Source organism: Rhamphochromis sp. 'chilingali' (assembly GCF_963969265.1).
Source record: "Rhamphochromis sp. 'chilingali' genome assembly, chromosome: 1".
NCBI lineage: Eukaryota > Metazoa > Chordata > Actinopteri > Cichliformes > Cichlidae > Rhamphochromis > Rhamphochromis sp. 'chilingali'.
In genome coordinates this window covers 55,718,393-55,745,906 of record NC_137929.1, presented here as the reverse complement: position 1 = coordinate 55,745,906, position 27,514 = coordinate 55,718,393, and the positions used below count along the sequence as shown (strand labels likewise).

Here is a 27,514-nt window from a genome sequence, read left to right as displayed (position 1 = left end):
TAACATTCAAGTTTTGTTCCCTGTTCCTTGGAGTCTGCATTTTGGGTCCTTTTTTCAATTCATACAGTCTGCCCTCACCAGACTGTGACAGAATATTCCACCTTTACATTTAATTCTTAATTTTTAACCACAATAACAAAATAAATCGGTGAAGGGTGTAGGCAGGGGTGTCGCTGCCCTAAAAGAAAAAATACATGTCAAATTTTGATGTGAAGTATTGAGAGCAGTTTCCGTGTTGTATTGTTGTTTTGTGTAACAGAAATTTGATCTGTAACAATGTTGAAAACTGATTCTAATCCTTATGTTTCCAAAAAAAAACAACAACTTGAAATTCATATCAGCTATGCCACTGGCAGACATGCTGTATCATGTTTCTAAAACAAACCCAGAAAAAACAGGGAGATGTTATGTTGTTGCATTCACTTGGTACTTATTGCCCCTTTGGGTTTGCCATAATGGCAGTGGGTTGGTGGGATTAAGGAAGTGGGAGGTGTATGTTGGAGATGTATACAGAGTGAGTGGCAATAAAGAAAATGGTGACTAATGAAGCAGTTTAAGAAGACGTTTTATTATAAGAGATAAGAGCAGAGCATTACATAGTGTCCTTACAGTACTTGAGTGGAAAAAAACTAAAGAGGAAACAACCTGAGAACCACAAGGAAAGCTGAAAAGGCTGTAAACTGCAGCACAATCTCATAAATTTCTGATAATATCAAGCAAACAACCAAATAAAAGGTTAAAAGCCATTTGGGGGTAACATTTTTTTTCTTAAAACAATATTTAATCTTTGGGGAAAAAACAGGTTGATCAGGACCTGACAATAATGTGTGAAATTTTGCATGTGTGTCTGTTATAATTATCTGGGTCTCACACAAAGACCAAAATCACTCCTCTTCAGAAGTTACCTCGATCATTTACCTTTGATCATTCTAGAATATGGACCCTGGAGACGCCCAGTTCCATCTGAATTTATACTGAAAGTCATGTCCTATTCATGTATTTAGGAGATCTTCATTTACCCTGAAAAAAATCTTAGTGTCTTACTATTCATCACTGATTGAAGTAAATAAGAACAGCCCTAGGTTTGTCTTCAGCACGGTAACCAAGCTGACAAAAAGTCATTTATGTTTAGCAAACCATTCCTTTAACATTAACTAGCAAGGACTTCATGAATTTCTTCACACAGAAAACCAATCAAGGAAAAAGTATTTGTGACAATTATGTACAGCTGCTTTCAGTACCATTTACCATCCACTGACACTGCTCTGTTTTGTGTGGTCAACCACTTCATGGCTGAGTTGCAGTCACTCCCTATCGCAGGTGGGATCCTGTCAAGGTTACATGAAACAACCAAACAAAGTACATTACAAAGACCATAAATAGCAACCCTTAGACCTGCGAGGTCATTCAGCCTTTAACCCCACCAACCATCCTGCAAATTTTAAACAACAACTTAAGTCCTTGGTAAATACAATGCTGGACACCTGAATGACTTTAAACAGATATATAAATACAATATACTCTAGGTCCTAGGGTATATTGTATTTATATACCTCGGGCCTAGGAGTAGTGATGGCCAATTTAAAGCTGAAGCTCCGGTGTAAGTGTCAAAAAAATCAACTCATTGTTTCAGAAACACTGTCTTGAAGCTTGGTTTGTCTGAACAAAGTGATCAATGATGTCCGAAACTTCATTCGGCACGTCACTGTCAATTCAGCTGTATAGAGTGGGCAGTCCTAATAAAGCAGTGCATTCGAATTTGTAGATTCACGCTGCTCTTCATATTTGTGACCACCAGATGTCACCAAAGACTGTACTGAACAGCTTCTAGTGATGAAATGTTTTTCGATGCAAGCTTAAATGCATCAGAAAACTTAATTTGGCCATCACTACCTAGGAAATATATATTAGCAAATTTCATAATATTTTACCAGGGTAAAAAAGTATTGTGATCAGACAGAATTAACTCTGTCTGATCACATTCGGTCTGAATATGGTCTATCCTTAAAGCATAAGAAAAAGGGTTGTATGACTTGTGTAAATTTCACATATATCAGTGAAATTTGCTTGAGGTAAAGATGACTTCTTTTCATCCTTCAGGATATCCCCAAAGTGTCGATCCTTGTTACAACTACACTGTGCTGAATGATCAATGGCGTTCAACAAACAACACAAACACTCAGGACCTACACTGTGATCAATCTATTAACTGGCAAGGCTGGTACCGCCTGTTTCTGGGGAGCTCCAATGCTCGTATTCCCGAGAGGTGTATAGACTCAAACAGGTGTGGAACCCATGCTCCTCTGTGGATAACACAACCTCATCCCTCACAGCCAGGTGAAACTGTAAATCGCACTGTGTGCAACAACTGGTCTGGAAGCTGCTGCCAGTTTCCATCACACACCATCCAAGTCAAACTATGCTATGGAAACTACTACGTCTACAAACTTGAGAGGCCATCTGTGTGCCACCTTGCGTACTGTGCAGGTATTGTTGCCCTCTAAGCATGATCACACTGTAACAAATTCATCTTTTTCATCCTGCTGCTAAATTCAACTGTTCAGAAGGAAAATGCTCTCAGCTTTACCGCAGTACTCTCACTTATTCATTTATGTATTGACTGTAAACAGAGGTGAACACAACAACATCTGCACTTTCTTCAACCACACCTGCTCCAATACCGCAGACCTCTACAGCCAATCAGGTCAGGCTCACTTCTACAACAGCAGTGAGCAACAGTGCAGCAGTGGAGGGGCGCATCCGCCTGGTTGGAGGAAACAGCTCGTGTTCTGGCAGGGTGGAGATCTTCCACAGTGGGCAGTGGGGGACGGTGTGTGATGATTTATGGGACCTAGTGGATGCTCAGGTGGTGTGTAGACAGCTGGGCTGCGGCAGGGTCGTCTCAGCACCAGCAAATGCTCAGTTTGGTCAGGGCACCGGACCCATCTGGTTGGATGATGTCAGTTGCTCAGGCAGTGAATCAAATCTCACTCAGTGCCAGCACTTAGGATTTGGATCTCACAACTGTGGACACTCTGAGGACGCTGGTGTCATCTGTGAAGGTAAATTTGTGCAGCTGCTTACACTGAAGTCCCACTGCTTGATTATATGTCCAGGATGTTTAGCTGACAGGTTTGCAGTCAACGATTATGATAGCTTTGACTTATGTTACACTGTTTTGCCCACAAGCTCTTTCACATTGAATATTTTATTTACAGACAATATCTTGGAGCCTTACTGTAAACCCAACAAAAAGTCCATCATTTTCCATTTAAAATGCAAATTTGGATGATTTTTTACTCTTTACAGGCTTTGCACTTGAACCAACTCTTCTTTCAGCTCTTTGTGATGGTAAATTGGGAGGCTTTTGAGTTTTCGTTAAAGTGGGACAACACCAAAATAAAACACCAAAATGCAATGCGTTTCCACAGCTCTTGATATTGCTCCACTCAAATATATGTTATCCAACATGTACCTGCTTTTACAGGCTCCATGAGAATCATATTCTGGAGACGTCTAAGTAACAATATTTGGTCACAATCATACTTGCACCTGGTAGAAACAGGACTTCAGGATTAAATGCTTAAACTTTATCCATTCTAGACTACATTTTCACTGTGGGTTCTGCAAATGATACACAGCTGCATGAAACATAGTTAGTGGGTCCTCTATAACCTTACCTTATGTCCACAGGAAGTCCCTCTTTCTGACTGTGAGCAGCAAAATAATATCCAAGACTTAAAACACCCATGTGACTGCATTAAATGCCCTGATTGCTGGACATGTGACATGCACTGAAATGTTATGGCCCTGTGTTGTGTCCACATACTATTGCATTTTGTTCTGTAGATGCATTTACTAGAAGCACTGGAGGGCGCTAATGAATATCCTTGTTGTTGTGGTACTTGGGAAGGAGAAAAATAAAAAAGGAGTTTTCTCCGGTGATCCTCTGTTCCTACATGCTCATGTGTGTTCATGCCTGCTGAAACAACACCGTGTATGCAATACATAAATTGTCTGTCTCAGCAAATCTAACAATTTTATATCCAGCAAAAAGTCTTTTTGATTTTGTTTTGAGACTAACAGGGTAAGCAAGAGCACGATGAACGAGATCATTAATCTTCTTTTGAGAATATATGCCTTTTATTTTGTTTATAAATCCGTAAATTGAGCACTTTACATGCATATTAGACTAATTCATATGGCCACACTGTTGGAATTTACATTGTATTTTACAGCCATTTTTAGCTGTGGACCCTGGTTTCAAGGCCTCTCCTTGTGGGTTTTCTCTGGGTAATTCGGATCCCTCCCACAGTTCGATGACTTGCTGTTCCTGAAGATAGGTGAACTGGTGATTCTAAAATGTCCGTGTGGTTGTAAGCCCTGTGACTGACTTGTGACCAGAAGAATCATCTTTTACATTTGCTGTTGTTTTAAGATTTTTTTTTCTCTTAAATTGAGGAAGAGGCGATGCGGAAAGAAGCACCGACAGGCTTGTTTTGAGTTTATTTGACACAATAAAGTGGGTGGAATGAATGTTTCAACTATTCTTTTAAGATATTTCTCACATGTCTAAGGTCGAGACTGTCACGGCTGGCGGAGGGAGCCGTGTGGTGTGGAGGAAAACGAGGACCCAAGATGCAGCGAACTGATGACAGAGTGATGTTTATTTACAAGGTGGTGGTGGCGGCAAAAACAGGCAACTCAACATGAGCAATTACAAACCTAAACTGGGAGAAACTAAAGACAAACCTGAGACCATACAAAAGGGGTGCGGGGCAGAGAGACGCAGAGACAGGAACGAAACACCATAGAATGCAGAGCTACACGGAGGAACGCAGTGATACATGGATGAACGCAGACGAGCCGACAACAAACACAGACCGACACCCACTAAATATACACACACAAGGTAATCAGGTAATCTCACACAGGAGGGAAGAACAGCTGATCTGAATACACATGATGACTGGAGGACACAAGCTGAACACAATGACAACAGACACAGACTTTCAGAACAAAACAGGAAATCTAGAACCCGAACCAGACACAAGGGGGGAGGACACAGAATAACTAGACAGAGGGAAATAATCACAAAACAAAACGCTGGGTCAACGACCCAGGACCATGACAGTACCCCCCTCCAAGGGCTGGCTCCAGACAGCCCAAAACAAAAACAGACGACCAACCCAGGGCGGGCGGCGGGGGCCCAGGACGGAGGGACCAACACCGAACAAAACAAGCTCCAGCGAACCGAGGGAATTGTCCAAAACAAAAACACATGCTGGAGTACAAGGACAAAAACACAGTTCAGGAGGCCGGCCCGGAGGCTGACAACTCAGAAGTCCCGGACAGTTCATCTTCCGAGGCCGGCCACGTCGGCGACGCAGATCCATAAGCCGACCGAGCGGAAGGCAGCGGTGGCGGAGTGGAGGCAGTTCAGGGGGCCGACCGTGCACACGGCAGCGGCGGCAACAGGGAAACCGCTCAGGGGGCCGACCGCGCGGACGGCAACGGCGGCGATGACACAAGTCTGGGGGCCGACCGCGCGGACGGCAACGGCGGCGTCTAGGAGGTCGTCCATGTTGACGATGACGCTCCACCAGCGGCCTGGCAGATGACCGCCGATGTCGAGGCGGCAGTTTGGGACCCGAAGGTGGCGTGGCCGTCGCAGCGCCAGACGAGACCGAAGCAGCGGCTGGACCAGACGAGACCGAAGCAGCGGCTGGACCAGACGAGACCGAAGCAGCTGATGAGGAGGCTGAAGCAGAGACCGAAGCAGCTGATGAGGAGGCTGAAGCAGAGGCCGAAGCAGCTGATGAGGAGGCTCAAGCAGAGGCCGAAGCAGCTGATGAGGAGGCTGAAGCAGAGGCCGGACCAGGCGAGGCTGAAGCAGTGGCCGGACCAGGCGACGGCGTGGGTGAAGCAGTGGCCGGACCAGGCGATGGCGTGGGTGAAGCAGTGGCCGGACCAGGCGACGGCGTGGGTGAAGCAGTGGCCGGACCAGGCGACGGCGTGGGTGAAGACACAGAGGCCGCAGCTGGCGAGGATGGAGACACAGAGGCTGCAGCTGGTGGCGATGATGGGTCTTGGGGCTGGACGGGCTCCTCGGGCCCCCCAGCAGGCGAAGCAGGAGGCTGGACGGGCTCCTCGGGCCCCCCAGCGAAAACTGTCTCTGGACCAGTGGGCACCGGGGCCCCTGGAACACACAGGTCAGAACCAGTAGGCGCACGGGCCTCTGGCAGGCACAGAACAGAACCAGTAGGCACACGGGCCTCTGGCAGGCACAGAACAGAACCAGCAGGCACACGGGCCTCTGGCAGGTACGGGTCAGAACCAGCAGGCGCACGGGCCTCTGGCAGGAACAGATCAGATCCAGCAGGCGCACGGGCCTCTGGCAAACACAAGGCAGACTGCAGCTGCACAGAGCATTGACCCAGCTCAGGCAGCGACAGCCGGATGCAGTCCTCAGCTGGCTTCTTAATCTCCAGGGGTCCAGAGTCGGCCGGGGGCTGGGACCCAGCCTCTGGGGAGGCCCTGGAGTGCGTCACAGTCTCTGGGCTGGCCAGCTGTTGCGGACTGACAACTGCGTTATGTGGTGTGTCTCTCTGCTTGACATGAACAGGTGTAAAACAGCGCTTTTCCGGTTGGACGGACTGGACTTGTAGTACAGGCGGAGCTGGTGTAGATGGTGGCTGAATAGGTGGCTGAGCTGATAATAAAGCTGATGAGTCTCTTGCCAACTGAGCTATTGACTGAGCTATGGATTGTAACCAAGTGTCTAATAGGTCTGGCTGTGACAGTAATGGAGGTGGCGATTGAGTGGCTAACAGAGCTAGTGGCTGCTGGGCGGCTAACTGAGCTACCTGCTGGGCAGCTGGCTCAACAAACACAGCCCCGGAATAAACAGTCATTCGAGCTGGCGAAACAGACGGAGTGTCTTTTCCACTCACCACAGCCGGCAGTTCCGAAGTCCTAATCTCCGGCTGTGGGGCGACGCGCCAACGGCGCGATCGTCGCTTCCTCCCGGGCAAAACCTCCGGCGGGCCGGGCAAAACCTCCGGCGGGCCGGGCAAAATCTCCACCGCCGGGCTGGGTTGGGAAGCGGTAGCGGCTGGTGGGTGAAGGTGCAGCTCATGAAGGAGGAAGTCCCGTGCCAGCGGGTGAAGCGAGTCTAGCAGCCAGGAGTGTGCAGAGAGTAGCTGCTGTAGCCTGGCTTCTACAGCGCGGTGGAACTCTTCTTCCTCCTGCTCGAGCCACAGGTTTACCAACCTTGCGACCGTGTCGGTTACCTCCTCCCGAAACCCCTGGGTAGGTGCGAATGCTGCTGGGTCCATGTTGGTCGGCTCGTACAGTCACGGCTGGCGGAGGGAGCCGTGTGGTGTGGAGGAAAAGGAGGACCCAAGATGCAGCGAACTGATGACAGAGTGATGTTTATTTACAAGGTGGTGGTGGTGGCAAAAACAGGCAACTCAACATGAGCAATTACAAACCTAAACTGGGAGAAACTAAAGACAAACCTGAGACCATACAAAAGGGGTGCGGGGCAGAGAGACGCAGAGACAGGAACGAAACACCATAGAATGCAGAGCTACACGGAGGAACGCAGTGATACATGGATGAACGCAGACGAGCCGACAACAAACACAGACCGACACCCACTAAATATACACACACAAGGTAATCAGGTAATCTCACACAGGAGGGAAGAACAGCTGATCTGAATACACATGATGACTGGAGGACACAAGCTGAACACAATGACAACAGACACAGACTTTCAGAACAAAACAGGAAATCTAGAACCCGAACCAGACACAAGGGGGGAGGACACAGAATAACTAGACAGAGGGAAATAATCACAAAACAAAACGCTGGGTCAACGACCCAGGACCATGACAGAATCAGAATCAGAATCAGAATGGGTTTATTGCCAGATGTTGAGGTTTACAACATTAGGAAATTGCTGCGGTGCTTCAGTGCAGACAATAAGAATTAAAGTGCTATGTAGAAAGAAAGATATGTGCATGAGATATACATGAGATATATACATGAGAATAAGAATTATGAGTGCTACGTAGAAAGATATATACATGAGTGCAGGTGGTGATCAGTGCCAAACATGAAATGATGCAGTGACACAGCGTAGGGTCATGTGTTAGTGGCGGGGACAATCATGTGGTTATTGTTCATGTGTCCAACAGCAGAGGGGAAGAAACTGTTCTTGTGGCGAGAGGTTCTGGTGCGAATGGACCGGAGCCTCCTGCCTGAGGGGAGCAGGTCAAACAGACTGTGTCCAGGGTGAGAAGGGTCAGCTGAGATCCGAGCTGCATGCCCCAGTGTCCTGGAGGTGTACAGGTCCTGCAGAGATGGGAGTCTGCAGCCAATCACCTTCTCAGCAGAGCGCACAACACGCTGCAGTCTCTGTTTGTCCCTGATAGTGGCTCCAGCGTACCACACGGTGATGGAGGAGGTGAGGATGGACTCGATGATTGCAGTGTAGAATTGCATCATCGTCCGTGTTGGCAGGTTGAATTTCTTCAGCTGCCTCAGGAAGTACATCCTCTGCTGGGCTTTCTTAATGACGGAGGTGATGGTGGGCTCCCACTTCAGGTCCTGGGTGATGGTGGTACCCAGGAAGCGGAATGAGTCCACAGAGGTGATGGGGGTGTCAGTCAGGATGATGGGGGGGAGTGGGGCTGTGTGCTTCCTGAAGTCCACAATAATCTCCACTGTCTTCTGGGCATTCAGCACCAGGTTGTTGTGGCTGCACCAAGACACCAGACGTTCAACCTCCCTCCTGTAGGCAGACTCGTCCCCGTCCGAGATGAGCCCAATGACGGTGGTGTCATCTGCGAACTTGATTAGCTTGACAGACTGGTGGGTGGAGGTGCAGCAGTTGGTGTACAGGGAGAAGAGCAGAGGAGAAAGAACACAGCCCTGAGGGGAGCCGGTGCTGATGGTCCGGGAGTCCGAGACATTCTTTCCCAGCCTCACGTGCTGCTTCCTGTCCGTCAGGAAGTCAGTGATCCACCGGCAGATGGGATCAGGCACATTCATCTGGGAAAGCTTGCCTCGGAGATGGTCTGGAAGGATGGTGTTGAAGGCAGAGCTGAAGTCCACAAACAGGATCCTGGCGTAGGTTCCTGGGGAGTCCAGATGCTGCAGGATGAAGTGTAGGGCCATGTTGATGGCGTCGTCTACAGACCTGTTGGCTCTATATGCAAACTGCAGGGGGTCCAGGAGGGGGGCCGTGAGGGTCTTGAGATGGGAGAGAACTAGGCGCTCAAATGACTTCATGACCACAGATGTCAGAGCCACGGGTCTGTAGTCATTTAGTCCAGTGATCCTAGGTTTCTTGGGGACAGGGATTATGGTGGAGGACTTGAAGCAGGCAGGCACATGACATGCCTGCAGTGAGGAGTTGAAGATGCCAGAAAACACTGGGGCCAGCTCGTTTGCACAGTGTCTGAGGGTGGCAGGAGACACACCGTCTGGGCCGGGAGCTTTCCGAGCATTCAGACTCCTAAACTGCTTCCTCACATCTGCTTCATGAATATGAAGAGTTGTGGTCGGAGGAGGTGGTGTGAAATCAGAAAACAGAGACATTATGTCACTTGATTACAGTCTGGATTTTTTTGAAATTAAATACTTTTTTCATGCCAAATATTTAGATGTCAAATCTTTGCAGTGTTCATACCAAAAACTGATTGTATTGAACAAAAAAAGTTTGGAAACTAAAGAAACAATTTAGTTAAAGATATGCACAACAGAAATCTTTAAGACCGGTACAAACACGCTGTTTCATCCCTGCTCCTTCAGTCTGCATGTCGAAGCTTTCTTGGCCAAGACATTGAACCCAATTTGTCCCCAATGCATCTATCAGTGTGTGTGATTGTTTAAAAAGATGACTTCTTTTCATCCTTCAGGATATTCCCAAAGTGTCGATCCTTGTTACAACTACACTGTGCTGAATGATCAATGGCGTTCAACAAACAACACAAACACTCAGGACCTACACTGTGATCAATCTATTAACTGGCAAGGCTGGTACCGCCTGTTTCTGGGGAGCTCCAATGCTCGTATTCCCGAGAGGTGTATAGACTCAAACAGGTGTGGAACCCATGCTCCTCTGTGGATAACACAACCTCATCCCTCACAGCCAGGTGAAACTGTAAATCGCACTGTGTGCAACAACTGGTCTGGAAGCTGCTGCCAGTTTCCATCACACACCATCCAAGTCAAACTATGCTATGGAAACTACTACGTCTACAAACTTGAGAGGCCATCTGTGTGCCACCTTGCGTACTGTGCAGGTATTGTTGCCCTCTAAGCATGATCACACTGTAACAAATTCATCTTTTTCATCCTGCTGCTAAATTCAACTGTTCAGAAGGAAAATGCTCTCAGCTTTACCGCAGTACTCTCACTTATTCATTTATGTATTGACTGTAAACAGAGGTGAACACAATAACATCTGCACTTTCTTCAACCACACCTGCTCCAATACCGCAGACCTCTACAGCCAATCAGGTCAGGCTCACTTCTACAACAGCAGTGAGCAACAGTGCAGCAGTGGAGGGGCGCATCCGCCTGGTTGGAGGAAACAGCTCGTGTTCTGGCAGGGTGGAGATCTTCCACAGTGGGCAGTGGGGGACGGTGTGTGATGATTTATGGGACCTAGTGGATGCTCAGGTGGTGTGTAGACAGCTGGGCTGCGGCAGGGTCGTCTCAGCACCAGCAAATGCTCAGTTTGGTCAGGGCACCGGACCCATCTGGTTGGATGATGTCAGTTGCTCAGGCAGTGAATCAAATCTCACTCAGTGCCAGCACTTAGGATTTGGATCTCACAACTGTGGACACTCTGAGGACGCTGGTGTCATCTGTGAAGGTAAATTTGTGCAGCTGCTTACACTGAAGTCCCACTGCTTGATTATATGTCCAGAATGTTTAGCTGACAGGTTTGCAGTCAACGATTATGATAGCTTTGACTTATGTTACACTGTTTTGCCCACAAGCTCTTTCACATTGAATATTTTATTTACAGACAATATCTTGGAGCCTTACTGTAAACCCAACAAAAAGTCCATCATTTTCCATTTAAAATGCAAATTTGGATGATTTTTTACTCTTTACAGGCTTTGCACTTGAACCAACTCTTCTTTCAGCTCTTTGTGATGGTAAATTGGGAGGCTTTTGAGTTTTCGTTAAAGTGGGACAACACCAAAATAAAACACCAAAATGCGTTTCCACAGCTCTTGATATTGCTCCACTCAAATATATGTTATCCAACATGTACCTGCTTTTACAGGCTCCATGAGAATCATATTCTGGAGACGTCTAAGTAACAATATTTGGTCACAAACTTGCACCTGGTAGAAACAGGACTTCAGGATTAAATGCTTAAACTTTATCCATTCTAGACTACATTTTCACTGTGGGTTCTGCAAATGATACACAGCTGCATGAAACATAGTTAGTGGGTCCTCTATAACCTTACCTTATGTCCACAGGAAGTCCCTCTTTCTGACTGTGAGCAGCAAAATAATATCCAAGACTTAAAACACCCATGTGACTGCATTAAATGCCCTGATTGCTGGACATGTGACATGCACTGAAATGTTATGGCCCTGTGTTGTGTCCACATACTATTGCATTTTGTTCTGTAGATGCATTTACTAGAAGCACTGGAGGGCGCTAATGAATATCCTTTTTGTTGTGGTACTTGGGAAGGAGAAAAATAAAAAAGGAGTTTTCTCCGGTGATCCTCTGTTCCTACATGCTCATGTGTGTTCATGCCTGCTGAAACAACACCGTGTATGCAATACATAAATTGTCTGTCTCAGCAAATCTAACAATTTTATATCCAGCAAAAAGTCTTTTTGATTTTGTTTTGAGACTAACAGGGTAAGCAAGAGCACGATGAACGAGATCATTAATCTTCTTTTGAGAATATATGCCTTTTATTTTTTATTTTGTTTATAAATCCGTAAATTGAGCACTTTACATGCATATTAGACTAATTCATATGGCCACACTGTTGGAATTTACATTGTATTTTACAGCCATTTTTAGCTGTGGACCCTGGTTTCAAGGCCTCTCCTTGTGGGTTTTCTCTGGGTAATTCGGATCCCTCCCACAGTTCGATGACTTGCTGTTCCTGAAGATAGGTGAACTGGTGATTCTAAAATGTCCGTGTGGTTGTAAGCCCTATGACTGACTTGTGAACAGAAGAATCATCTTTTACATTTGCTGTTGTTTTAAGATTTTTTTTCTCTTAAATTGAGGAAGAGGCGATGCGGAAAGAAGCACCGAAAGGCTTGTTTTGAGTTTATTTGACACAATAAAGTGGGTGGAATGAATGTTTCAACTATTCTTTTAAAGATATGCACAACAGAAATCTTTAAGACCGGTACAAACACGCTGTTTCATCCCTGCTCCTTCAGTCTGCATGTCGAAGCTTTCTTGGCCAAGACATTGAACCCAATTTGTCCCCAATGCATCTATCAGTGTGTGTGATTGTTTAAAAAGATGACTTCTTTTCATCCTTCAGGATATCCCCAAAGTGTCGATCCTTGTTACAACTACACTGTGCTGAATGATCAATGGCGTTCAACAAACAACACAAACACTCAGGACCTACACTGTGATCAATCTATTAACTGGCAAGGCTGGTACCGCCTGTTTCTGGGGAGCTCCAATGCTCGTATTCCCGAGAGGTGTATAGACTCAAACAGGTGTGGAACTCGTGCTCCTCTGTGGATAACACAACCTCATCCCTCACAGCCAGGTGAAACTGTAAATCGCACTGTGTGCAACAACTGGTCTGGAAGCTGCTGCCAGTTTCCATCACACACCATCCAAGTCAAACTATGCTATGGAAACTACTACGTCTACAAACTTGAGAGGCCATCTGTGTGTCACCTTGCATACTGTGCAGGTATTGTTGCCCTCTAAGCATGATCACACTGTAACAAATTCGTCTTTTTCATCCTGCTGCTAAATTCAACTGTTCAGAAGGAAAATGCTCTCAGCTTTACCGCAGTACTCTCACTTATTCATTTATGTATTGACTGTAAACAGAGGTGAACACAACAACATCTGCACTTTCTTCAACCACACCTGCTCCAATACCGCAGACCTCTACAGCCAATCATGTCAGGCTCACTTCTACAACAGCAGTGAGCAACAGTGCAGCAGTGGAGGGGCGCATCCGCCTGGTTGGAGGAAACAGCTCGTGTTCTGGCAGGGTGGAGATCTTCCACAGTGGGCAGTGGGGGACGGTGTGTGATGATTTATGGGACCTAGTGGATGCTCAGGTGGTGTGTAGACAGCTGGGCTGCGGCAGGGTCGTCTCAGCACCAGCAAATGCTCAGTTTGGTCAGGGCACCGGACCCATCTGGTTGGATGATGTCAGTTGCTCAGGCAGTGAATCAAATCTCACTCAGTGCCAGCACTTAGGATTTGGATCTCACAACTGTGGACACTCTGAGGACGCTGGTGTCATCTGTGAAGGTAAATTTGTGCAGCTGCTTACACTGAAGTCCCACTGCTTGATTATATGTCCAGGATGTTTAGCTGACAGGTTTGCAGTCAACGATTATGATAGCTTTGACTTATGTTACACTGTTGTGCCCACAAGCTCTTTCACATTGAATATTTTATTTACAGACAATATCTTGGAGCCTTACTGTAAACCCAACAAAAAGTCCATCATTTTCCATTTAAAATGCAAATTTGGATGATTTTTTACTCTTTACAGGCTTTGCACTTGAACCAACTCTTCTTTCAGCTCTTTGTGATGGTAAATTGGGAGGCTTTTGAGTTTTCGTTAAAGTGGGACAACACAAAAATAAAACACCAAAATGCAATGCGTTTCCACAGCTCTTGATATTAGCTGACAGGTTTGCAGTCAACGATTATGATAGCTTTGACTTATGTTACACTGTTTTGCCCACAAGCTCTTTCACATTGAATATTTTATTTACAGACAATATCTTGGAGCCTTACTGTAAACCCAACAAAAAGTCCATCATTTTCTATTTAAAATGCAAATTTGGATGATTTTTTACTCTTTACAGGCTTTGCACTTGAACCAACTCTTCTTTCAGCTCTTTGTGATGGTAAATTGGGAGGCTTTTGAGTTTTCGTTAAAGTGGGACAACACCAAAATAAAACACCAAACTGCAATGCGTTTCCACAGCTCTTGATATTAACTGACAGGTTTGCAGTCAACAACTATGATTTTTTTGATTTATGCTACACTGTTTTACCCACAAGCTCTTTCTTTTTTGGACATGAATTCAATCATTGTATCTGTTCTGGTTTTTTGATAATTATTTACAAAATAATACAGATGTTTATTTTTAATTAAAATTTTAAGGCCTTTTTGACATTTACAGGCATTATATTTGAACATAAATTGTATCTTAAGAGATAATGATTTAATTTAATATTAGCTGCATGAAGAGAATTAAAATCGATCATACTGAAGTTGTTCAAAATACCCAGTTCCATCCACTGGCTGTAAGGAACAATCTTTCCACCCCAGTAAACAGAAAACGACACAACAAAAAATGCCCAAACAAGTCTGCTTCATACCACCTGTCACTCACTTCTGGTCATTTCTGCAAAAGACAAAGTAGATTGTGTGCTGAGATATTTTGAAATGTTATCTTAAAGATAATCCAAGAGACCAGTCATTTCCAGAGGTTATATCATCCATACTAAAAGTGTGACCATGGTTAGATATTCACATATGCATCTCCTGAACTTATCATGATATCTTGTGAAACTGTTCAAGAAGTTCTAAATAACTTAGAACTTCCAAAATCCAGAAGACTTGTAGAGCTGATACTAAGACACCCTTTCCCCTCTGTTTTTTAAGAATTTCTACCTGAGATGCCCAGTGTGTTGGCCTCAACCTGCACTGTGACCGGCCCCACTATCATTGACGTCCACGGCCAGATTAACTCCATCCAGGATCGCTGTGCGTACTCTCTGTTCTCGACTCCGTTACTCCCAGATTTCCTTGTTCTGGGGAACTTCAGGGACAGACGTCGTAAAGATGTGAGCTTTTTGGACAGTGTGATGCTGCGTGTGGACGGGCATGACATTCACCTGGAACAAGGTGGGAGAGTTCAGGTAAGCGACCTACAGCCACAGTTCATGTGTCAGAGTGGAGTCTGATCCAAAGTCCTCCCTCATCCTCTGCTGTGTCTCCTCTCATCGTTCTTCTCAGGGCTGTTAGAAGCAGTTCTTTCAGAGCTGCTAAACTCAGTGGTTGTTGCTGTGAAATCAGCCTGTTTGTGTGTTTGACATGTTTCACTCAGTGTTTCCTCCACTTTGTCTCTGCTGTGATGCAGCTGGACGACTCCACACTGACCCTCAGCAGCTCATCTCAGCTGGTTCATGGTGTGCAGCTCTCTAAGGACCAAACTGGAGTCACTGCCAAGCTGTCGCTCTCCAACCTCATCATCTCTGTCTTCTTTGACGGCTACACCGCACAGATCCTCTTAGAAGGTGCAGAAGATAAAGTTTAATTCTTGTAACATAAACTGTAAACTGTGCTGTTATTTATTCTTCTGTGTTCCTCCAGTTTGAATATTGATGCTGATCTGACTCATTCTGTCCTGATCCTCTGCAGGACCTGCTGGTTCATCTGTGGAAGGTCTGTGTGGAAAATCCAGCAGGTCTCTGAGTGACCTGAGGCTCTCTGAGTACAGCTCCACCAGGTAAGACCTCATCACAAGCTCAGAGTCCCTCTGACTGCTGCTGCTGATGTTGCAGATATTCTGTTTGTATGAATGAGCCTGAACTTTGTTGTTTGTCGCCCTCTAGCTGTGAGATGCAGTACAGTGAGACTGCTGACAGCACGATCGACTGCACCAGTGTGACTGAACGGTGAGCAGATCCACACAGTAGGGAACATCTGTTATATTGTTGGATATATAATTTTTGTGGCAGTTACCTTGTGTACTTCTTTAGAAGTTTGCCTTTGCAGACCACCACATTAAATGCCACACTTAAGCCTTGAATGTAGTCTAGATTTATAGCATTAAGCAAAGGTGTTCAGCAAAAGTCTTGCATTAACTGTTTAGGAATTACAGATATATACACAGTTTGATGTTTTCACAGGCTCAGAAATAATTGGTTCCACTGAAAGGCATTCATGCCCATGCTATAACACTGTCTCCATTATGTGTGACTCATAATGTGGTGCTTCAGACTATGAACTATTTCTCTCCTCCAAACTTCATCATTCCGCTACTAAAGTCAAAATCAGCCTTCTTGTCTGTAATTGTAACCCTTAGTTTGTTATGAATCCTCTGTATTTACATTCATGAAGGCATCTCTTCATTGCCAATTTTGGCAATGATACTGTGGAATACACTTCACACCGACAACAGTTGTGCTCACAGTTGTCAATTTTATTTGACATTCATACAACAACCCACAGTCAGGGCAGCGCTGGTCTCAGCTTTCCCTCTTTCCATCTCTCGCCTCACCAAAAAGAAAAAAAGGCCGTCCACAGTCTAAGTGCAGTTATGTTCTCACTTTCCTTGCTTTCACGTTTCTGTCCAGTTCATCCCAAAACAGCTCAATGGGGTTTACGTCTGGAGTCTGTCCCGGCCACTCCATGTTTTCAAGCTTACCATCTTGTTCTTTATTCCTGATTCTGGCATAGCTTGGACTTGTTTTTTGGGTCATTATCCTTCTGTAGGATGACCAACCCCTGATCAACTAGGCCAGAGGCTGTTGCATGGCGCAGGATAAGGCTGTGGTAACTGTTGTGGTTCAGGGTTCCCCTCATTCTGTATAAGTCACTGACCCTGGATCCAGCAAAACAGCCCCAGACCATCACACTTCCTCCTTGAAACTTGATGCCATGGAATCTTTCACCTACTCAACAGCATACGAAAATCCAGCATAATGAAACCAGGATTTCAATTTTTGATTCCATTATACTCCCTTCCAGTGTTCAGTAGTCCAATGGTTTTGTTTCATGGCCCAGGTGAGCCTCTTATTCTTACATCTTAGCAGTGGCTTTCTTGCAGCAACTCATCCTGTCAAACCAGTAGCTCGAAGTCTTCTCTTCACAGTTGAAGGTGAGACTTGGTTGCCATGACTACTATTAAGCTTGTGCTTGAAGCTGTTGTCCTTTGAGCCGCAAGCTGTCCTCTGATTCAGTTGTGGTATTGGGTCTGCCCGACATCTTCCTGTCACTTTGCTGCAGTTTCTGAGTAACTTTTGATAGTGAAAGAAACTGTACTCTCTGACACCCTGACTCTCTTTGCAATTTCTCTGTAGGAAAAACCTACATTTTTAAGTGTTACGATGGTTTGTGTCTCTTCCATTGTTAATTGCTTTTTTCTCACCATTTTTGTAGCAACACACTTCTTTCAGCAGTATAATACTGATCAACTGATGCTCAAGAGGGTATGATACTGCAGTGACACAGACAAAGGGGGTTGTAAGTAATCCAAAAAATTGGGATCACCTGTTGGAATTTGCAGCACCAGCTTTCAAGCCTTGATCAACCTCCTACAGAACAGTTTTGAATTGTTAACCCATTTTGAGTTCCCTGAAAAAATGTCATGAAGAGGCTGTGTGCAGGCAGAGAAGCACCTAAAATGCAGACTTCACAGAGCAAAAAAGTGAACTCAAAAAGCAGCTTTATTTCTGACTCAAGGGTAAAACAATAAAATCTACACTGTGGAAGTAATAACTAAACATAGAGTGAGGCACACAGGGAAACACAGCCATGAATGAGGGAGATCGCAACACAGACCAAGGAAAACACAGGGCTAAAATACACAGAGGGATAAGGAGGGAACGAGAGACACAAAGGGAGCACAGCTGGGAGTAATCAAACCTGAGAAGACCAAGAGGAAGCAAAACGGTAAACATTAACATAGGACACGGACTGTCAAAGTAAAACAGGAAACATAACACAGATGCAGACTTGACAAGGGGATACAAACCAAGCAGTCAAGTCCCTTGAAACTGATGAAATGAAAATGAAAAGTGAAAAACTGCAGATCAGTCACATCTTGATTGATTTGCATGATTTTATTTAACAACCATTATGGCAGTGTAGAAGCAAAATTACAAAAACAGAGACTTCATTTAATTTTGATCTACCATAAAAAACCATTAGATTTAGAGAAGCACATACGCAAGATAAGTAGTGTTTGATAAGCTATATTTAGACAAATGATTACAGTTGATCATTTTCTTGTCTTTAATTTTGTTTTCTCTGTGGTGAGCAGCTGTGATCTCCTGAAGGAGGCGCCCTTCTCCTCCTGTAACAGTGACATCGACCCAGAGCCCTACATAACCGCCTGCACCGACACTTTGTGTAAATATCCTGCAGTGGACGGACTCAACTGTCAGTTCCTGAAGGCCTACGCAAGAGCCTGCAGTCAACACAACCACACTCTGGATGGCTGGACATCAAAGACCGGCTGCTGTAAGACCTTAATAAGACCTTAATAAGCTCTCCTTTGTTAAACACCTGAACTCTGGAGTTTTAGAGCTCCCATGTTTTCAGGATAATACATCAGTGTGTTCCTCTGTAGCCTCTGAGGCCTTCTGTCAGGACAGGACCTGCAGCGATCACGAGTTCTGTGGTGAGAAGACGGTCGGTGGTGACACTCGCTGCTTCTGTCGGGACATTTTTGCCTCCAAGTACCAAGAAATCAACTCTTTGGGTACGACAGCTGTGACATCACCATGACAACAGGGCTGAATAATGGAGGAAAACTTCTAACTGTGATTTTTCTGACTGATATTGTGACGTTCAGGTGATCCAACAGTCTGCATGCAGGACTCTGCTTCACTAACTCTGGTCGGTTGTCTCCTGGAGGACAAAGGCATCGACTACTCTGCCTTACACCTCAACGACCCGACCTGCAGGGGTCAGGTGGACGAGCTCACCCACATGGTGACCTTCAGCTTCAACAGCAGCAACAGCTGTGGGACAGTGGTCACGGTGGGTTTCATCTCCTCCTCTTTACCTTCTACAAGCTAGAATTGGATGTCCCGAAAACCGGTCTTGGTCTCGAGACCGGTCTCGACGGACTTTTGTCTTGGTCTTGTCTTGATCTTGACGGACTTTGGTCTCGGTCTTGTCTTGGTCTCGCTGTCTCGGTCTTGCTGTCTCAGATCAACATAGTGGTCGGGAGATTTGGAGTCAACAGTATCCATGACACACAGCATAACATTTGATAATGTATCATGCGCAAAAGCTTTAGCTCTAAGAGCCGTGCTTAGAGAGTGCTTTGTAGTGAATCAGAATAGTCGACTCCCATTGAGTGAGAGCCGGCTCCTCAATTAATTTCCTTTCGCTGCTCAGCTGTCACACAGCGACACACAGTGGCTCAGCCATGCTCAAATCCCTCCACATTGTGGCATTTTATTATTTTGCCTTTCGCGCCCTTCAAACACAACTAAATGCAATCCGTTAGATTGAGCAGTATGCCCAGTCAGTAAGTTACAGAAATGTAAGCGACTTCGTCTGTCATAAAGTTTGCGTTCATAGAACACAAATAGTTTTTGGTAAATGCAAAAAAGAAGCATTCGGCAAAGTGCAGTTTTTGCAAAGTCTCCTTGACCGAGACAGCCGGGACTACCTCAACCTTCACCAGGCACCTGGAGCGCAAACACCCTCAAAGGTAACAAACACCTTCAAACTCTTCTAACTACCTTTCCAACCTCAGATGACCTGGTCATGTTTATGTAATATTGTTATTTATAATGTGTTCTTCAAACATTCTAAATTATGTAGGGACAGTTTTTTTGCAACCGTCCCTGCAGACTTAACTTTAACTTAACGTTACATTACATGCTATGTACAGGTAGCTAGCACTAGCAGTGGCTTTCAGCTACTTAAACAATTTTCATTAACTTTAGGTATTTTGGTGAATTCATTGAGCAGAAATATATCGAAACCATTTCAGTGAGCACTTTAAGGGCTGATATGGTGTGGTTTGTTGTCGACTTTAATGGGCATATTTATGTGGTTGCTGACTAGAGTTGGATGTCTCGAGACCGGTCTCGAGACCACTTTTACGTGGTCTTGGTCTTGTCTTGGTCTCGATACCCTCTGGTCTTGGTCTTGTCTTGGTCTCGATACCCTCTGGTCTTGGTCTTGTCTTGGTCTCGGATTAGGCGGTCTTGACTACAAGTCTACTACAAGCAGCCAAACATCTTCCAGCATCTGCTGAGCTTCTGCTGCTCTGCTCTGTTATATTTAAAAAAAACAAAGCAAAACAGAGGAAGCTGGTTAAAGTGAGTTGAAATGACTAAAAAGATGCAATGTAATATTTTTCTCTTGTGCATACTCATCTGCTTACGAATTATATGCTAGGCTGTTGGTTTGCCAAACCGGTTTCATACGCTTTTCTTATATTTATGGTAGTGTGACATCTTAACAGCAACTCAGTTAAATATTATTTGATTCCAGTTGTCCTTTATCAAAAAGCAACAGTGTAAATAACAGCTGTTTACAGAAGCCTAATGACTGTCACATGAAAAAGATTTATTATCATTAATTAACATTTGGTGCAAGATTAATAACATTTATTATCTTAAGATAGTAATTCTCAGAAGGGAATCACTACCTTACCGTAGTGGAAGGGTTTGTGTGTCCCAGGGATCCCAGGGGCTATGTTGTCGGGGGGCTTTTGCCCCCTGGGAGGGTCACCCGTGGTAAACTAGTCCTTAGTGAGGGACCAGACAAAGAGCGATTCAAAAGATCCCTATAAATAGAGCATCAAGGGAACAGTTCACCTTGCGCGCTTAGGGTTATCAGGGCCCTGCCCTGGAGTCAGGCCCGTGGAGGGTGCCCGAGGTCGAACGTCTGGTGAACGCGCCTTAGTCTATGGGGCCCGGCCGAGCACAGTTCGAAAAAGGTCTGGAGATCAACAGACAAATTGATGCTTCTGCAGTGATGACGCTGTACCAGTCCATCGTGGTGAAAAGAAAGCTGAGTGTAAAAGCGAAGCTCTCAATTGCCCGAGGGCAAACATCTAAACACGCATTGAAGCACACAGAGAAACATACAACCATGAAGCAGAACGTGTCAATGGACAGAGAGAAACAGAGGGCTTAACTACACAACACAATGACGAGTGAACAGGAAATACATTGGAAACACAGCTGAGACAAATTAATGTAATGAGACAGAGGCAGCAAAACTAAACACACTGAAGATGGAACTTAAGACTGTCAAAATAAAATAGGAAACACAATGGCACAAGGAGGGAACAAGCCAATAGGAACATAAACACAGACGCACAGGGAGGGACACAGAGGACAAAGACACAAGGGGACCCTATATGTACAAGAAGCTTGTGCATTTGGAGTTAGATGTTGCATTGAACATGGAGAACAATTCCCAATCTCTTCATCACCTCAGAGTTATGAAAAAAGCTAATTAATTTAACAATGATATCAGGAGATATAAGTATCAGGTCAGAAATAAAAGTTGGATTGATGCATTCCTATTTCTTTGTGTTGACCAAGAAATCATAGTACCTGGTAAGTTGTAGAAACATAACAGATCTCTGTTGATTCCTGATGTCCAGCATTAAAAAATTATACATATACTATAATTTTAAAATGAACCGACTTGTTTAGCGTCATCTGATTGTGTGACTCCACAGACCAACAACAGTGAACTCATCTACAAAAACACCATCATGAACCAGAACAGCTCCTCTGACATCATCACTCGTCACGACCAAGTCTACATCGACTTCTCCTGCGTCCAAACTCAGCCGGACATCAAGACTGCCACCTTCAGGATCAGAGACAGGTGTGTGGTTGAATTACTTTAAGATGTGAAGCTTCTCATGAGGTTTGTGAGTCAGAGAAAGCTGAAGTGTGTTTGTGTTCTGCAGCTCTGTGATCCAGCACATCACATCTGGAGTTTGGGATTACACTCTGACCATGAAGGCTTTCACCAACGTCAGCCACACACAAGCTGTGGAGTCCTGCATTGAAGTGCAACTGAACCAGAAGATCTGGGTGGAGCTGAAGACTGACGGGCTGGACGGAGACGTGGTCGTCGTGGTGACCGACTCCTGCTGGGCAACTGACCAGCCATCACCCGACAGCACTCCGAGATACGACCTGATCATAAACGGGTGAGACAGACTCAGAGAGTCATGTGGTTTTGATCTCTCTCATGGACTCCTGAACAAAGTGTGTTTTCCTGTCTGTGAGCAGCTGTGCCAACCCTGCTGACCAGACTGTGCAGGTGGAGGACAACGGACTGGGAACCTCCAACTACTTCTCCTTTAACATGTTTGAGTTCACCGGGGGTTCTGGTGAAGTCTTCCTGCACTGCAAACTCCACGTGTGTCCCAAACAGGAGTACAGCTGCCTCCAGGTACAGCATTCTGCTAACACACTAGCAGCATGTGTTAAGCTCTATCAAAACATACCAAATTTGCATCTCAGAGTTTTATTATCGGTATTTGCATGTAACTACTCCTACATTACTGAATTTTAAAGATGTATTGATCTGGCATACCTGTACCCACAGGCAAATTAAATCTCTAAAATTCTTCCACGGCTTTGATGTTTGCATCACATAGTGACGAATGATGACCCAAATGCAGTTCAGTAGGCAGACAACATACATAACATAAAGCGCTTCATTAACGGCTGTTCAAGTGATCAACCAGGAAAACATAAACAGAATCCACAGTAACAATGAAATAAGGAAAGGTTAACACACAATTTAAAACTGGAACTACTAGACATGCATAGACACAATGATTGCAATCTGAGCACTCACCACTCTTCCCACATTTTCGATCAAAGCAGCCAGCCTTGTGGGCTTCTGAACAGCATTCACCGTTTTCTTCAATTTCCAATAAACCAGGGCCAAGCCAGCTCAGATCAGGAAGAGCCCCTTTATCATGGTGCTGAATAGGTAGATGTCTTCAATGTCTTCAATAGACAGTCCCGCTAGGCACATGATGCACCACTTCTGCCACCCATAAATCGTGTATCTGGAAGGAAAGTCCCTCCAGAGCACGCAGGCTCTCCCAATCCTAGGCTTCTCGTTGAGAAAAGGGTGTCAAGTGCATTAAGGGACCAGTTAATCAAAGCCATAGTTCTTCTTTACTTTTTAGAGGACAAGAGCAAGAATGAGAGGCTCTCTCAGGGTTAGAGTGAGACAAGACCAGACAAGGACATAGAAGCAGCAGCAGGGAAGATAAGGGTAAGGAGAGGGTGAAAGATGCATCCGCCTCCTCCAAAAGCCAGAGCAAAAAGACTGCAAGGGAAGTAAAACTTATACAAAACACTGGACACTGGGAATTAAACTGGTCCAATTAAGGGATTCTGACACAAAAGCTATAATGTTTGCTCTCAGCAGATTCAGTCCTGAATGAAAGGATCAGCGTTGATGTTCTTAAGTCTGGACTTTGTCTCTCTTTGTCTTTAGACTTGTCCTGGAGCTGCTCGCAGACGCAGATATGCCAGGCCCAAATATGAAGGTGAAGCCTTCATCAGCATGGCTTGGACTCATTAGGTAAGACACAGTCTGCTGTTTTAGATGATATCATTCTGAGACCTGTGCTGATAGTTAGTGCTATTCATTAGCACAATGAAAAGCCTCAATATAATAGAAACATCTCAAACCTCACTGATGGAGGGTGAAAGAAAAACTACAGAAATAATACTGATTCCAGCTGAACTATGATTTCAGGTTCTTGAATTGAGTTAAAGCAAATATAATGTCTTTATTATTCCCACTAAAAGTCTATAAACTTGACATCTGATGAGTTCGATCTTCTAAGTCAGTGAAATGTTGGTTGTCTGTAGCCTGACAGTCCAGGATCAGGGTGAAGGTCCATCTCAAATACTGATGATGAGCAGATAAGAGGAAGAAGTGGGAGGAGAACGATAGATACAATTTGGTATGACACCAGAAACAGGAAGATTTTCCAGCATTCAGGGTCGTTCATCTTCTCAGGTGGTTTCCATGGTGACTCGGACTGATTGACAGGCTGCCCACCTCCATGATGATCCCTGTCTTTTGATGATGATCCGGATGCTGGTTGTATGAAAGATTGAGCTGTCTTCTGGCTGCTATGGTGTTGTGATCACTACACAGCTGGAAAAGGCAGCAGTTTTATTGGAAGTATTGTAAGGACAGGACCAAACAGAGAGATAATGATTCTGTTCCTTATGGGTGGAAGTAGCTCAGGAGGTAGAGGAGGTCATCTACTAACCAGAAGGTTGTTTGTTTGAACCCTGGCTGCTCCAGTCAAAACACTAACCTGAAGTTGCTCTCTGATGCAGCCATCGGAGTATTTACTACATTTTATTATTAACATGGTGAAGGGAAGTGTGTCAGTTTTTTTTTATTTATTTGAACAAATTGATATATTCCTCAAATGTCTCCAAGCAAAGCTGGTTGCACTCTAGAACTTCTGGGGACCAGTAGGGTGTCAAATGTTGGATTAGAATTGAGACTAACGACTTGTTGTGCCCTTCTGAATATAAACACATCTTTGGTAACAGGTCTCACAAGCAATAAAGAAGCATTCCTTCTTCTCAAGTTGTTTTAGGTGAAGATGTTTTACCGTACTCATAAAGATGTGAAAGTATCCATTTGAGAGGAAAATGAAATGAAATGACAAGAGGAGAGTTTGAGAAACATATATTTTGGGGCCATAAAGTCCCATATAGATAAATGGAAATTGATTCTTTACCAGGGTGAGTCATTAAAAGGAGAGCAGTATCATTTATTCCCTTACTCCTTGTTTTCTAGCTGCTTTTGTTTTAATTTGATTATGTACAGTGGGGCAAAAAAGTATTTAGTCAGCCACCGATTGTGCAAGTTCCCCCACCTAAAATGATGACAGAGGTCAGTAATTTGCACCAGAGGTACACTTCAACTGTAAGAGACAGAATGTGAAAAAAAAATCCATGAATCCACATGGTAGGATTTGTAAAGAATTTATTGGTAAATCAGGGTGGAAAATAAGTATTTGGTCATTAACAAAAATACAACTCAATACTTTGTAACATAACCTTTGTTGGCAATAACAGAGGTCAAACGTTTACTATAGGTCTTTACCAGGTTTGCACACACAGTAGCTGGTATTTTGGCCCATTCCTCCATGCAGATCTTCTCGAGAGCAGTGATGTTTTGGGGCTGTCGCCGAGCAACACGGACTTTCAACTCCCGCCACAGATTTTCTATGGGGTTGAGGTCTGGAGACTGGCTAGGCCACTCCAGGACTTTCAAATGCTTCTTACGGAGCCACTCCTTTGTTGCCCGGGCGGTGTGTTTTGGATCATTGTCATGTTGGAAGACCCAGCCTCGTTTCATCTTCAAAGTTCTCACTGATGGAAGGAGGTTTTGGCTCAAAATCTCACGATACATGGCCCCATTCATTCTGTCCTTAACACGGATCAGTCGTCCTGTCCCCTTGGCAGAAAAACAGCCCCATAGCATGATGTTTCCACCCCCATGCTTCACAGTAGGTATGGTGTTCTTGGGATGCAACTCAGTATTCGTCTTCCTCCAAACACGACGAGTTGAGTTTATACCAAAAAGTTCTACTTTGGTTTCATCTGACCACATGACATTCTCCCAATCCTCTGCTGTATCATCCATGTGCTCTCTGGCAAACTTCAGACGGGCCTGGACATGCACTGGCTTCAGCAGCGGAACACGTCTGGCACTGCGGGATTTGATTCCCTGCCGTTGTAGTGTGTTACTGATGGTGACCTTTGTTACTTTGGTCCCAGCTCTCTGCAGGTCATTCACCAGGTCCCCCCGTGTGGTTCTGGGATCTTTGCTCACCGTTCTCATGATCATTTTGACCCCACGGGATGAGATCTTGCGTGGAGCCCCAGATCGAGGGAGATTATCAGTGGTCTTGTATGTCTTCCATTTTCTGATGATTGCTCCCACAGTTGATTTTTTCACACCAAGCTGCTTGCCTATTGTAGATTCACTCTTCCCAGTCTGGTGCAGGTCTACAATACTTTTCCTGGTGTCCTTCGAAAGCTCTTTGGTCTTGGCCATGGCGGAGTTTGGAGTCTGACTGTTTGAGGCTGTGGACAGGTGTCTTTTATACAGATGATGAGTTCAAACAGGTGCCATTCATACAGGTAACGAGTGGGGGACAGAAAAGCTTCTTACAGAAGACGTTACAGGTCTGTGAGAGCCAGAGATTTTCCTTGTTTGAGGTGACCAAATACTTATTTTCCACCCTGATTTACGAATAAATTCTTTACAAATCCTACCATGTGGCTTCATGGATTTTTTTTTCACATTCTGTCTCTCACAGTTGAAGTGTACCTCTGGTGCAAATTACTGACCTCTGTCATCATTTTAGGTGGGGGAACTTGCACAATCGGTGGCTGACTAAATACTTTTTTGCCCCACTGTATGGGTTGACTTTTGAATTTTGCCTTCAAGTGATCATTCAAGAGTTATTGCTGTGTTCTTTTTTCTTATTCTGTCTTACTGTTTGCATGAAAGACCAAAAATAAAACAAAAGGTCAGGGTAAAAATGAAGCTTCAAGCATTTTTTTGTTATTTCCACTGTCTCACTAAGAAACTGTTTAGCCCGAACTCCATTAACTACAGTGGTTTTCTGAATGACACGGGGCTCTATATACACTGAGAACAGTGCATGTTTATGCAGGCTTCATCTATTTAACACCTGTTAAATCAGAAAGAAGAAGGCAATGACCTGTTTTTTCTTCTGTTGAGTAACATTTTGTGGGCTACCAATAAGTACTTTGTACCCAGCATAACTCTAAACCAGAGTTGAAGTATTAAACCACAATAAGTCTCTTTCATATATGAAGAGAGATTACAAGACAATAAGCAACAATCCATATTAGAAATAGAGAAAGAGATGAGATAAAACATGTAGCTTCAACTCAGTGATGTTCTGTGAGGGCAAGCACTCAAACAGTGCTTGTCCAATGAAATCTAAATATAGATTGTACCAAAGTGAGAACAATCTCTCTTCTTGTATTTCAGTATTTTGACACATAAAACTTTCTCCACTGCCTAATTGCATCCATCCTACACATGACTCCACTGCAGTTAATGATTGTATCGGGCATCAGATTTAACTCTAAGCCTTCTTGATTTACTATTTTAAACAATACTTTTTTTTATTAACAACATAAAACAACAATGTTAGATAATGGTGAAGAAGATGTACTGATAAACTGGATTACAGGACATTTTGCAGTGAAAAATGCCGAGTTAAATGCATGGATCTGTGAAAAGAGACTAACTTAATGCATATATAGATTCAGTGTAATGACTTTTGTGTTGTTGTTCTGACAGACAATATGACGTAGCTTGGCTGTAGAGTGGAGTTGGTTTACTTTGGTGATTGCGGTGTTACCGTCTTTAAACATACAGGCTTAAAGATTAACGACAGGTTTCACTCTCCACAGTCACGTGTCTATAAACCAATAAATCTGCTGATCTAACAGGAAAGTAGCAATCAGCTTT

At 44.5% G+C, this 27,514-nt stretch overlaps 1 protein-coding gene across 1 annotated transcript; it reads left to right on the top strand.

Moving 5' to 3' along the window:
- Nucleotides 1-10,253: 10,253 nt before the first annotated feature.
- LOC308400303 (scavenger receptor cysteine-rich domain-containing protein DMBT1-like) lies at nucleotides 10,254-24,814 on the top strand (the record flags this gene model as incomplete). The annotated part of the gene is made up of 15 exons (XM_080887935.1): nucleotides 10,254-10,316; nucleotides 10,516-10,891; nucleotides 13,084-13,515; nucleotides 14,888-15,144; nucleotides 15,366-15,522; nucleotides 15,647-15,734; nucleotides 15,841-15,903; nucleotides 18,273-18,472; nucleotides 18,582-18,713; nucleotides 18,807-18,994; nucleotides 21,669-21,820; nucleotides 21,906-22,151; nucleotides 22,234-22,396; nucleotides 23,462-23,548; nucleotides 23,993-24,814. 14 exons carry the CDS (start codon nucleotides 10,254-10,256, stop codon nucleotides 23,546-23,548), a joined length of 2,604 nt encoding a protein of 867 aa, XP_080744061.1. The 3' UTR covers nucleotides 23,993-24,814.
- Nucleotides 24,815-27,514: the final 2,700 nt, after the last annotated feature.